Below are 13,487 nucleotides of genomic sequence, written 5' to 3' on the forward strand. Positions count from 1 at the left end.
TTGGTGTTGACCTTTAAAGCCCTAAACGGCCTTGGCCCAGTATACCTGAAGGAGCATCTCCGCCCCCATCGTTCTGCCTGGACACTGAGATCCAGTGCCGAGGGCCTTCTGGCAGTTCCCTCACTGCGAGAAGCAAAGCTACAGGGAACCAGGCAGAGGGCCTTCTCGGTAGTGGCTCCCGCCCTGTGGAACGCTCTCCCATCAGATGTCAAAGAGATAAACAACTACCTGACATTCAGAAGACATCTTAAGGCAGCCCTGTTCAGGGAAGTTTTTAATGTGTGACATCTTAGTGTATTTTTTGTCTTTGTGGAAGCCGCCCAGAGTGGCTGGGGAAACCCAGCCAGATGGGCGGGGTACAAATAATATATTATTATTATTATTATTATTATTATTATTATTATTATCATCATCATTATTATTCTGGCAACGCTTCTCCCTATTTTCTAATGTTTGGTACAAATGAGGATGGCAGAGAGCAGTGATTTTGAATAACCTTGTGCTAAAGTGTGTGTGTGTAATTGTGCAGTTGAAAAGCTTCCCCAGGGTCATCTAGTCTAAGGTTACCAGACGACCCCGTTTCACAAGGACAGTCCCCGGATTTACAAATCAGTCCCCTGATAAAATCTATCTATTTAGTAGGAAATTGAAAAGTGTCCCCGGATTCATTGAAAAGAATCTGGTAACCTTAATCTAGTCCCACTCCCTGCAATGCAGGAATCTCAGCCCACAGCCGCCGCCGCCACCCCCCCATCCAATTAGAATACACGCTGTTTCAGTGTTTAAAAGAAACTGCGCAAACCATGTTGAAACACCTTATTTGGAGACAGAAACTCTTCTTTGTTTTCATCTTCAGGCATGTTGCATCTTTGAAAATATCCTTGAAGTGCTCCTTTACTGTGTCTGTTAGTTACTGAACTAACGCATGTTCCTAAATGAATTGTCACTATATAGTAGATAAGAACTACAGACTCCTATGGAGACACCACCACGACCGGTGCAAGAGTGGAGCAAAGCTCTGTGTACATTTGGATTTTCTTCTTCTTTGAAGTGTGGGGTATATAATGGGGACTTGGTGCAGCCAGAAAATCTGCTTTTAAAAACCTGGTTATGAGCAGCTCAACTTTGTCCCAGAGAGAATGAAGTGGCAATCCTATTCTACTTGCCTGGGAGAGTAAGCCCCTCTAAACTCAATGGGATTTAATACTGAGCAGACATGTATAATAGGATTGCCCTGTAAGTAAATCACTCGAGTCAAATGATTTTTTTCTCACAAAGCAGTACGTTTTTATTAATAAGGTAACAGCATTCTACACTTACAACTACGAAAACAGTATTCAATCATTCTTTGTCCTGTCAATAAAGCTCTGGAATAGGTTTTGGTTTTTTAAATATTAGATCCATTTATCCATTAGAAAAAAAGCCCAAAGATGTACAGAGGAATAAAAAGATAGCATTCGCCTCTAGGTCTTCATCATATTTACCACCACTATAATTAAAATATAGATTTGTCTCTTTAAATAATTCTACTGATTTTTTTATAAAGTGCATTGCATGATTTAAATTACACAAGGCAACAAGAGATGATTTGTGTTTCACATTTGGAAAGAAGCTACTCCTCTCTTATTGTACAGGTTTGGCTTTCACATGCAGACTTGGCAAAAATAAACCCCAGCATCTCTGAAAAAAGAGCAGCTATGGTTCAACTATCATTGTCCTTAAAATGTCTAAAATCCAATTTACATTTTACAATAGACCATTTCCAACCCATATTAAATAGCTATTTACACATTCAATTATACCACAAAACCTGGTGCAAATTGTTCAGCATAGGCATCATTAATGGATTTAACACAGGAGCTGGGTATTTAAACCACTCTCCCAAGCTACTGGGAAAATACAGCAGCCTGGTTTGTTTTCCAATGACTGCAAACAGTCTTCTATCCTCATGGCTTAGGGCAGACAACCAAAAGACAACCCCCCAAAAAACCTTCTTTTTTAAAAAAAAGAATCAGAGGAAAAACAGCAATAGATCTGTGTGAAAGATTCACAATAGAACTAAGAGCTGGCTTGGCTTTAAAAAATGAAAAAATAACCCAGGGCTAGCTCATCTACAAGCAGTTTAAAATAACACACGGTTTGGGGGAGCAGGTTAGGTTCCACTCTTCTCCACATTGACAGAACAAGCATATTGATACCTCCATCCCTTTAGGCTTGAGGGTTATTTCCTGAGACAGGATGGAAATCTTGCACCTAAGACTGTGATTCCTACAAATGTTATATGCCTTTTTGTTTCAGGCAAGTCCCAATCTCCCTCCACCCCTTAAGCAAAGAAAGAATGGCAAGGAACTGCTAATTTCTCCCTTACAAATAAGCCTAACAAGCAAAGCTACACACAGAAACCTCTCTCAGAATCGGCAGCGTGCCCTCTAACTTAGCACAACTGCTTCTCACATTTTGGGAGGCGGGCAGGCTTTGCAAAGTGCATCCACTCAATAATGTTCTCCTGGATAAGCAGCTGGGCATCTTTCAGCACAGCAGCGCATGCCAGGGAATTGCCACAACTCCCTGGCGCATGCCCGTGTGTGCGCAGATACACATCTCCCTTTCAAACCGTATGGCACTCGTGGCAACATCATGAGGCTGAAACACTGCTAACCATGTAAATGGCTGTATGGTTACATGCAGTCAGGTTGCAAATGCCACTACAGTATCCAAAAAACCCTCAAATATCTGTTTTATTAAAAACATTTGACAAGCCTTTCTGAAGTAGCTGGATAAAGTGGCTGATATTTGCCCCTGCAACTCAAGTGGGCTTTGAAAATGAGTTTGGAAGGCTTGCATTACAAGTCTATCTATCTTAAGATACATGTACTTTCTTTTTGTCCCCACTGCCAGGCTGCAAAGGTCTGTGAAAAGGGAAATAGTTGTACTGCTGGGAGGTTGGGGGGGGGGGGGACACCACAGACTTACTCCATGTGGGTGGGCTGCCCTTGTGCCAACTCTCCAACGAGCATAGAAGGAAGTTAAAGACTTTGATGAATCCGACCAAATCCTAGTAATTAAGACTAATTTTAGAGTAAGAGATTCTAGCCATAACTTTGGGAGGAACCGATTCATTGCTCTGGAGCAGACTCAAGGCACTTTGCACAATAATTACTTTCTACCCTACCCTATTACCCTACTGACACCTAGTGAGCAAGAGGGAGATTTCAATCCATGGAAGCTCCCTTCCCTGCCCTGATTTATTCCCATATTCAAAACCCTACCAGCACAACCCCAAAGGATTTGTTAAACTAAGGGGTTCAATGTGACCTTCCTTTATTCACGGAACTGATTTCTCGTCATCTCACCAGACATTTTAAGTGACAATCTGTAGCTGTGTATACAGTGTGCAAATTGCAGCTATTGCAGTAATAAAAAAACCCCACACAAATACAATAACATATTGGTGAACGTACACTGTGTGTTTGAAGAGAGTAGTACACTTGTACGTATTTGATGAATAGGCCACTACTGAGCGACTAGGAGAGAACGTCTATATTCATCTTTGCTCTCTCTCTGTTGTTGACAGTTAATTTTACATTTCTGTTTTGTTCAATTGATAGTTATGTATCCTCCAATCTTACTTTTGGATTCTGTGGGACCAATGAAGCTACAACTAAATATCCCAAGCATGTTCTCTGCAAAGAAATTATTTTAATATTGGCGATGAATTACCTCCCTTTTCAGCACACAGCTCCCATGTGCTTTGTTTTTCCAGAGGTCATATACAGTAGTCCAGAAGTTGTCAAACTCACAAAATGTCACTTTCAGCCTCCCTGAGTGTTACTAAGGGCTGATTATGGCTCCAGCATGGAGACATCTGAAAATCACCTCTGCAGAGTACTTCTCAATATGATGGCTGGAATATTTTAGGTGGTACTTTGCATGTGGCTTATCCTGATAAAGGGTGTTTCCCCCTTGCCACTCCAAAGTAACCCAAAGTGATCCTGAACAAACTCAAGCCTGCTGGCTTGATGAGAAGCCAGTTCTGTACTCCTCTTGGCAGCTGGCCGTGCTTGAAACAGTGTAAGAACTAACGCTGCAAACAGTACATGAGTTGTTAGCAGGCTTATTTCTTGGGAAACAAGGCTGCGCACCAGGCAGGGGCTTGGCTATTAGGAAGTCAACTCCCAGAGTGTCACACCAGGTCACAGGTCAAATATAATTTTCCTCCCGTTACAAATTTATTTAGTGACAACAATGTGCCAGGCATGTTTATACACACTAAAAAAAGTCAGAAAGATGACACAGGTTATTTATTCCTGTAAACCTGGCTGTGTACATGCCCCCCCCCCATTTTACTCTGCAGCCAATGCACTCCCACCACTGGTTTCGGAAGAGGTGTACATACGATATTATCTTAATCCGTATCTCTCTTCCATCTCTCCTGCATTTTGATGTATTTCCCCCCAAATCACCTTTGATCCAAATTAAGGAAAAGAGCAACCTAGCTGCATTTTAAGCTGGTAATGTGTACACAGCCCGTGTTTTTCCTGTTTATTCTTAGGTTAATAAATACTTTTTATAGTACTGAAGAGCTCTGAGGTTTGGCAGAAAATTATGAGAGGTGAGGGGGGTTGACATTTTGCACCGAGAATAACAGTTACTCTTCCCTGCACGTTACAGTCATTCTGAACCAAAAGCTCTCAACGTGTTAAAAGAAAGAATATCCCATGTCCAATCCATCACAAATCTTAAATTCCACCCGTTGTTATTCAACCATTCACCTTCCATTTAAGACACAGCACAGACGTTTCAGTTGCTGGCTTGAAAAGCTCAACATTGAAGAAAGCAACAAGCGGTTTCATCATGGCAAAGCAACAAGTGAGAAAGCTCTTTAGTTTTGATAGGCAGGAGAGAAGGGGTTGGCTTGCGAATTGCTGCTCAGCAGCAATGCAAAATATGAGGCTGAAGATATACAAACAAGGCAGCCCCCCTCTGGTAGTGTGGAAAGGAAAAAAAAAATCAAAACTCTTGCCGACAGAATATACAAAACTTCAACTTGGGCCAAAGCTCTCAGTTTGCCACCAGCGGGAAGCTGGGCTGACTTCTCCCTTTACTTCAACAGGTTTCATTCCCAGTCACCGAGTCAGGAGATCTCATTGCCAAAGACTTCAAGGACCAGCGGAGTGAGCTGCATGCTGTGCTCCGGAAGAAAGGAGAGGCAGCGATATTGCTTGGAATGCTCCTCGTTCAGGCTCCGGAGGTCTGCAAGTTTCTGGATCATCTTGGGATAGAGCAAGCGGTTGCCCGGAGGAGGGTGTCTGCAGAGAATGTATGTCTGCAGGATAGCTGAAAGATGATCTTGGATGGACTCCACCAGAGCAGTGTCCTGAACGCCAGGGCGGTCTAGGAACAGAAAACATAAACACACCTCCAGTGACCAGGGTAGGCAAAAAGACAAAGACAACAAGAGTCTTCTGTTCCCTCTACTTGTGGTTAAGTTTGACTTTCCCCCGCTTTTGTGTTCTGAATACTAGTTCCCGACAATCGGCCCATGCTGTCTGATACAGTGGTACCTCGGGTTACATACGCTTCAGGTTACATACGCTTCAGGTTACAGACTCTGCTAACCCAGAAATATTACCTCAGGTTAAGACCTTTGCTTCAGGATGAGAACAGAAATTGTGCTCCGGTGGCGCAGCGGCAGCGGGAGGCCCCATTAGCTAAAGTGGTGCTTCAGGTTAAGAACAGTTTCAGGTTAAGAACGGACCTCCGGAACGAATTAAGTACTTAACCCGAGGTACCACTGTATTAGTTTCCTATTATAGGCATCCCCACAACTACTCTCAGAGCTACTAACTTGGCTCTTAACATTGCTCAATTTGCACAGTTACACTCACACATCCTATAATATGTTTCATGCCAAAAGCAAAGGCGTGAAATGGAGTATTAAGATCCGAGGATCGTGAAATACCATGTTTCATTTCTGCTAAAATAAAGCAGCGGAAGATATCAGCCCAGGTCTCTTTTGCATGGGGAAAAAATGAGCATCGAGCCTTTAAGAGCAACAGTTCAGATCACTGAATGTAGCTTAGGTTGTGTTTTATGCAATTATCAGAGCTGAGGCTCATGCGGCTTCCTTACTGCCCCTGCTGCTTGTTCTTAACTTATTGAAGAAAGCAGTCATCTCCTTCCTTCTGCAGCTTTTATAGCAGGTGGGGAACCTTTCCCAGCTGCCATTTTTCCTCTGGGGAACCCATGACATTGGCAAACAGCAAAAAAGTGGGTGGAGCAATGGATGAGACTCTTACTTTTGTAGAGCAGTTTACATTCCAGCCATGCAAAAGTCAGAGGTGACTCTCTGCATCCAAGCAAGCAAGCAAGTGGCACCATCACTGGTTCAAGGAAACATTCCAGCCCAGGCAAAAATACTCAGAGAAGGTGCGGAGCAGGGACAGGGCAGACAGAGAGGCCTCGACAACTGAATTTGGCCTCTGGAGGCTCCCCACCCCTGTTGTGTAGGCAGCAAAAGAGACCCCTTGCACCACTTGCTGGACTTTTTCTTGCCTTGTGCTTCTGGCAAGGAAAACTCCAGGGGTTCTGCTGCTCTTTCGTTGCAATCCCAACATTCTAGCAACATTTTTAAAAATAAGGGAGAGGGGGAGGCTAGGTGCTGATGATGTTGAAGCACCTCCCTGTGCTGTCAGGCAAATGGCTGATTCCCCCTTGGATGTTCAGGAAAAGGCAGCCGCTCAAAATGAGGCCCTACTTCAGCAGACTCCATTTCCTCAGCTTTATGCGCTAAGGCAGGGGTCTGCAACCTTTAAGACCAAAAGAGCCACTTGGACCCGTTTCCGAAGAAAAAAAAACTGGGAGCCGCAAAACCATTGCAACATTTAAAACAAATATATCTCCGGAGCCACGATCTGACAGCGGGCGGGAAGGTGACGTCGGGATGGTGCGTGACCAACGCACGCACCGCCCCCATGCGACGTCACAGCCAGTACAGCGCCCGCCACAGTGGGGAGTGTCGGGGCGCACAATGCGCCTCCTCCCCTCGCTAGTATCCACCCTCGAGGCAAAGGTGTAAAAGAGCCACATGCAGCTCCGGAGCCGCGGGTTGCAGACCCCTGCGCTAAGGAAACAAACTAGTAGGAAATCAGAAGTAGCTAAATTCAGTCCTCCACATTTCCACATCAGTTTGCATTTTTATAAAAAGCCATTGTGGAAATTCATCAGAAATTTGCTACAAATTTCTCCTAATATACTTCTTTTGCAATTTTTACGTAAACATTTCTGCAAAACAAGTTTCCCTAGTATAATGCATTTTTATATGTCATTTTCACTGACACATGCATGTTTAGGCACACTATGCCCCAGTGTATGCATTCCTGTGACCCACAGTTCCAAGAGAAAGCCAAATGAGGTTCCTCCTAGCGGATAGGGACAAGGATGTTACTGCCCCAGTGGCTTACTTTTTAACCTCCATCTTACCCGAAAGGGTTCTTAATGAATCATCCCTCTAGGGAATAGACAGGGTGAAGCAGAACAATCGAGTACCGTGTGATCCTCGACAGCCTCATCCCTGTCCCTTTTAAATTTATCCTAGTGTTTTGAAATGTTTTAACTCGTAATGCCAATAAAGATATTTGTATTTGTATTTATTTGCATTCCTGCACATGTTACCTGGCTGGATAATTTTATTGCAAAATTTGTGGAGTCACACGGATTTTGAAGGATGGCTATGTTTCAGTTTGTGTGTTGTATGGGAAAGTGCAAATTGGGTAGAGATGCCTATGAATGCAAAATGAAGAGAATTTCTCTCCCCTCCCTAAGTGTCAACAAATGATTAGGATCCTGAATAATCATAATAAAAGAGTAGCAAAGACTCCTGCATGATCAATGAAGGAGGCTACAGCTTCTCAGTATTTGCCAAAGGGTAAGGATACATTTGTGGAAGGTATATTGTGCTCTGTGGAAGGTATAGTAAAAAAAACCCAGAACAAAATCCAATCTTATGGCTTATATTTTTCCTTCCATGTACACCCATCACTCAAAATGTAATTGTGGCAAAGCAGATGCTTGCATTCTTTTCACACAGGACAGCATACACCACTGTGAATGTTATTTCCTATATAGAAATTATATCCCAGAAGTGGCTGGCTTGTAGATGCCACCCGTGGTTGGTGCTGGTTTTAATCTACAATTAAAACACAGCCGGAAAAGGCAAAAGTTTCTCTTACCAGGAGACAGGATGCAGATGGCCATGAGGAGAACATGTTCTTCTTCATGCAGGTTCAGCTTCTTCAGGTTGATCTGAAATTTAACAAGGGGCTCAAGCAAGTCCAGGCTATGCCCAGCTGAAACAGAAACATAAAAACCCTTTTGAGAGGCAGGCTCTAGATTCTTGATAGATTTATCAGCTAACGTGAAACAGAGCAAGAAGCAAAATTAAAGATAAATTCACACGTGGATTGGTCAGCCAATCCTGCCTGGAGACCTCACAAAAGAGACGAATTCGCTCATGCTCAGTTGGCATGATAATACTATCCTCTTTTCAGAACAGGAAATGCTCCAGTCCTGGAAACTTTGTATCTGAACATATGTGGAAGTTTCCGTTTTTACTCACACGTTCAGGAACTATTAAGGGTCAAGAGCTTTCCCTTCTGATGCAAGTGCTGGTGTTTGCACACTCCCTCCACCAAAATGAAGCACAGTCAGCCTGCAAGTCACTCAGGTATGATTTCACTAAATTATCTCCTGGCCATTTCAGGGCTGGCTAGCAATGATAATTCTGACACCTCCAGTTCTGTGACTTTGGCTCCATTTTGCAAGTGCCACGGCATCTTCAAATAACTAGGGGTTTGAGAATTATAAATATGATGGATATGATGGGCTGCCGGCACTTTGGTTGTTAATGTGAACAGAATACCCAAACTGACGATTCACCCATTACTTATAAGGACCAATTTATATGAATGCTTTTTGAACTTCCCACTTTCTCCATGTTGGAGAAGTTACTTTTGACTTTCTGCAGGTGGAGAACAGAGACGGCAAAGTGGTTGTCTGAATGCTGAAACAGGCACCCAGTTTTTTATTGAACACATCACACAACACTGTTTTTTGTTGTGTTTGTAGTGGCATGCTAAAAGCTGGAACTGAGTCCATTATGAAGCAATGAAATGGCCCGTCTCCCTACCCAGTTGCCTAACTGTGATGACTCAATTGTGTCTTCACAGTTGGGAAAAAACCTGAAAAGGCAATCGCATGAATTGGTTCCAAAATATCAATAGACTAAGTGAGAAACACAACTCTCCCTCATTCTTGGATTCATCACCTAACTTCCATTATTTCTCAAATTATATTTTCCAAACCATTTTGCAGAACCCAAAAAGCAACATATTAATATTTTAATCACTAAATTAAGCAGATCATTGGACCACTACCTCACGGATTGTACTTATCCTAACTTTTGCATTACTTTGGCCTTCTGTAGGCCTTGAGTTGTATCTTCTAGGGATAATGATACCTAATATTAATTGTAAGCAAATCAAGATGAGACAAGCTCATTTCGGTGGCTGCTCCAGAGCAGCCTTGTGCTTGACTGGAATCTTATACCATTCACACCTAAAACTACTGTACCTTGAGTGACATCGCTGATTTTGTATTTGAAGTCATTGCTGCCACAGGTCCAGGACATATCGTCCAGTGAAAATGACTGATTTGAACGGAGCATAATTACTTCAATGACGCTGGATTTCAGTAGAGCAATCTGGTCCTCCGCTGTTAGATCTCTACATTTAGGGAAAAGAGAATATATATCTGAAACCTCAAAGCATCCAGCATCATAACACTCCATTATATAGGGGTTAGAACTGATTATTTGCTTCCTTCCAGCACTACAGTTTACTGTGTGATACTCAAAGGAGCTACCTCAGTGAACAATTGTGCACTTTATCATTTCACTGATCTCATTTACTCAACCCTCTGAATGTCAGCCTCCAGTCTCCTCTGAAGAACCATGTGCAAAACACTATGGGTTGGTTCACCAGTTTGTGCCCATAACACATTGACTGTAGCATATGTGAATTGTATCCCCCAATTCTTGTACAACACTTTTCAATGTAAATAGCCCACATATTGGGTTAAGAGCCATCAAGTGCTGAGTAATCCATGCACAACTCATAAACTCCAACTGTGAGCTCAGTTAAATTTCCCGGCTAGACATGACCATTGCTCTTCATTGTGGGAGTGCAGTGCTGTCCAGTAGATAGGAACAGCTTAAGTTCAATCATGTCAAGTCATAACTGATGCACATCCTGCAATGTTCGGGCAGATAAAAGCTGAGGAAATCCTCATTCAACTGAGCCATGTGTCAGAATGATCATGTAACAGCTCCATTAATGCTCAATTTACGACGAGATTTCTTAATAAGCAACCTCACTGCAGGCTAAATGGATGAGGAGAGCGAGAAGCAGAGGCAATAATGACATTGATGTTCTGGCTCACAGCCATATTGAAGGATTTACTCAAATTACGTCTGGATAGAAGGCAGCTGGGAAAATGTATTCTAAGTTCCTAAATTTATTGAGTTGAAAAATACCATTCTCCTGGGGAAATGATTTCCTGTATGTATTTATTAATACTGTTTAGTTGTTTTCAGTTTTTTATTTTTGTTGCAACCAACCCAGAAGTCTCCTTCTGGAAGCTGTGTGGTGTGGTACAATTTTTAAAACGAATGTATTAAACACACACACACACACACAAGGGAAGGAAAACGCACCGAACCATTCTGAAGAAACCAAAGCAAGCATCCTTACTTGAACCCTGGAATCATTTTTGCAAATCCAATCACTTTTTGGATGCTGTAGCTAACAAGGTCGGCCACGTGAGGCAGCATAGAGAGGTGTGAGAAGTCCATGGACATGGTTGCACTTTCATCGCTGTCATCACTGAGCTCCACACTCGATAACATCCTGGGCTCTGCAAGATAGAGGGGAAAGCACATAGATTAAAATTTTAATTTCAGGTGTAGGGCTTTTTTTGTTTCTTAAATCAAAAATTAAGGCTTTAAAAAAGCCAGATCTAGCAAATGTATTACAGGTTTCTGTGAAGGAGGATTCAAGTTCAGCAACTGAGCCACAAGATGAGAGGGGGTGGGCTGTGCATCCTAAGGAGCTCTGATCTACAAGACAAAGGGGAACTGAATCTGGCAGATGAGAAAACAAATCCATAGCTGGAGATAACATTCCTGGATTTGTTTGCTGTGGGCCTGGAGGTCATTTGGCAATCTTCACATTACCTGGGGAAGAGCTGAAAGTGTCTGAAGAGTCTTCTGAAGAAGAGAAACCTTGTGACATAAGAGAGGAAGATCTGCTTGTGCTTCTTCTGCCTGAATCAAGTCTCACAGGAGGCTGAAACAAAAAAGCGTACCATTCCAACTATTTGTCAATTGCTCTTTTCAAATAACATCTCTGTCTGACCCAAACACTTTAGTTCTATTTGCTGGTAAATTTGTGCACTGACAAGGGCCCCTTGCTAAGGAAAAAAGAATGGTTTTACACAGTGCTTTTTTCTAAAAAAATAAATAAATGTTTAGGGATACTCTCATTTTCCTACTCATATTGAAATACTCCCCCTCAATGAGGCCAAACTTAGATTCACAAAATGTTTAGGGGTCCCTGCGTCTCCCCAGAAAAAAAGCACTGGTTTTACATCTCTAAAATATCCTTAGAGCTTTCCCACCAATTAACTAAATGGGAATTGGGGCCAGATTGATACAGAATACTTTTATAAAGTCCCACCCACTATGTTTTACTTCTTTTAAATTTCGCCTAATTCGTTTACCCTGTCAACCCATTTCCTTAAGATTAACGGTTCCCCCTAGGTAAAAATGTTTCTGATGTACCATGATTTCCCCCCAACATGGCTAATTTCTACAGTAATGTAGAAAGGCAGACTTAGAAAACACACACACAGAGAAAAATCATATTATGAGCCAGAAAGCCGCAGCAAATATGTATTTAGCATCTTATGTATGTGAACATTGAAAAGGCATCTGCAAATGCCAACTCACATCATGTAAGATACTTAATTATCACATTTGTGTCATTTTCAGGGTGGGGCCAGGAGCTGAAGGGTACTTGGAAGCTATAATTCCACGGTGGAGACATTTGTTTTGCTTAGAATATTAACAGCTGGCAGAGAGAGGAGAGGCGGAAGTCTATTGGGAAGTAGCACAAAACAACAAGTGTTACCAGCTCCAAGTTGTCAAAACCATGAGTCAGACAGAGCTGGTTCTCTTTCCCCCACTTCTCTCTCTGCCCCAGCCCTTCTCCCTAGCTCTTACGTGCGTCACTCAAACCCCAAAGCTGAGCTCTAGTTCCCAGCTGTTTCACTAGTTCTTACCAAACAGGAAGGAGTTGTGGCTGCCTCAGCCACAAGTGCTTTCTCCTCCCTGCTCTTTCTTCCTCAGAACTGAGGAAAACAGCTGTTTCAGGACGTGAGTGCAGCTGAGGAAGATGTGCCAACAGGTGGCTAAATGGTACACCCGCCCACCAGAAGCCTGGCATTCTGGTATCCACACCGTCCAATGGAATAAGTGGCTTCAGAATTAGGCCTTCAAAGACAAGTAGCAGGCTCAGAGGCTAAGAGATTTGAAAGCACCTCACCCGCAACCAGATCATATTGATTCAGCGCACATGTTAATTATGGCATTTAACAAAGCACAAAAAAAAAATTACGAATGCCACCGTTTCAAAAGCTTCTCTTAAAGGTAAAGGTAAAGGGACCCTGACTCTGGGGTTGCGGCACTCATCTCGCTTTACTGGCCGAGGGAGCCGGTGTTTGTCCGCAGACAGCTTCTGGGTCATGTGGCCAGCATGACTAAGCCACTTCTGGCGAACCAGAGCAGCGTACGGAAATGCCATTTACTTTCCCGCTGGAGTGGTACCTATTTATCTACTTGCACTTTGATGTGCTTTCGAACTGCTAGGTGGGCAGGAGCTGGGACCAAGCAATGGGAGCTCACCCCATTGCAGGGATTCGAACCGCCGACCTTCTGATCGGCAAGCCCTAGGCTCAGTGGTTTAGACCACAGCATCTGATAGCCACCTGCCAGTTCTGATAGCCACCTGCCAGTTCCAAAGGCAAAGGTAAGGAAATATCATATACACTTCCGGGGTGGCGCCATCGGCAATGGCGGACTCCCTCTGATCTGGAGGGACTAGCTCCACGCGAAACGGGTCTTTTCCGCTACGGCGAAGCGGGGACCCTTTCAAAAATCACAGGCGGATGAAGCCTGTGACCATGGGACTCGGCGGGCACCTTTAGCGCCCCCCCAACCCGCAAAAGAACCCACTAACGGGCTCCGGAGCGAAGAGGGGGAAGTGGCGCGGTGCTGAGAGTTAACTGCTTCTTCCGTGGAGCAAAGCCGCACAGCCGTTGCCGGAGAGCGCTGCCTTTTCCCTGGGACAATTTGGCTTCTAAAATAATCACCC

At 43.4% G+C, this 13,487-nt stretch overlaps 1 protein-coding gene across 3 annotated transcripts in view; it reads right to left on the reverse strand.

Annotated features, from left to right (window-relative positions):
• Window positions 1-1,262: 1,262 nt before the first annotated feature.
• The window catches only part of VDR (vitamin D receptor), an 88,687-nt gene continuing 76,462 nt past the window's right edge, over window positions 1,263-13,487 (reverse strand). For all 3 annotated transcript variants that reach the window (XM_080994801.1, XM_080994802.1, XM_080994803.1), the window contains 5 exons: window positions 11,291-11,402; window positions 10,809-10,971; window positions 9,631-9,782; window positions 8,232-8,348; window positions 1,263-5,394 (listed from right to left, as the gene is read on the reverse strand). In XM_080994801.1, the coding sequence (XP_080850927.1) occupies window positions 5,135-5,394; window positions 8,232-8,348; window positions 9,631-9,782; window positions 10,809-10,971; window positions 11,291-11,402 (804 nt within the window). In that variant the 3' untranslated portion in view covers window positions 1,263-5,134. The remainder of the gene's footprint in view (window positions 5,395-8,231; window positions 8,349-9,630; window positions 9,783-10,808; window positions 10,972-11,290; window positions 11,403-13,487) is intronic.

This window comes from Podarcis pityusensis, assembly GCF_964106645.2.
Source record: "Podarcis pityusensis genome assembly, chromosome: 2".
Taxonomy (NCBI): domain Eukaryota; kingdom Metazoa; phylum Chordata; class Lepidosauria; order Squamata; family Lacertidae; genus Podarcis; species Podarcis pityusensis.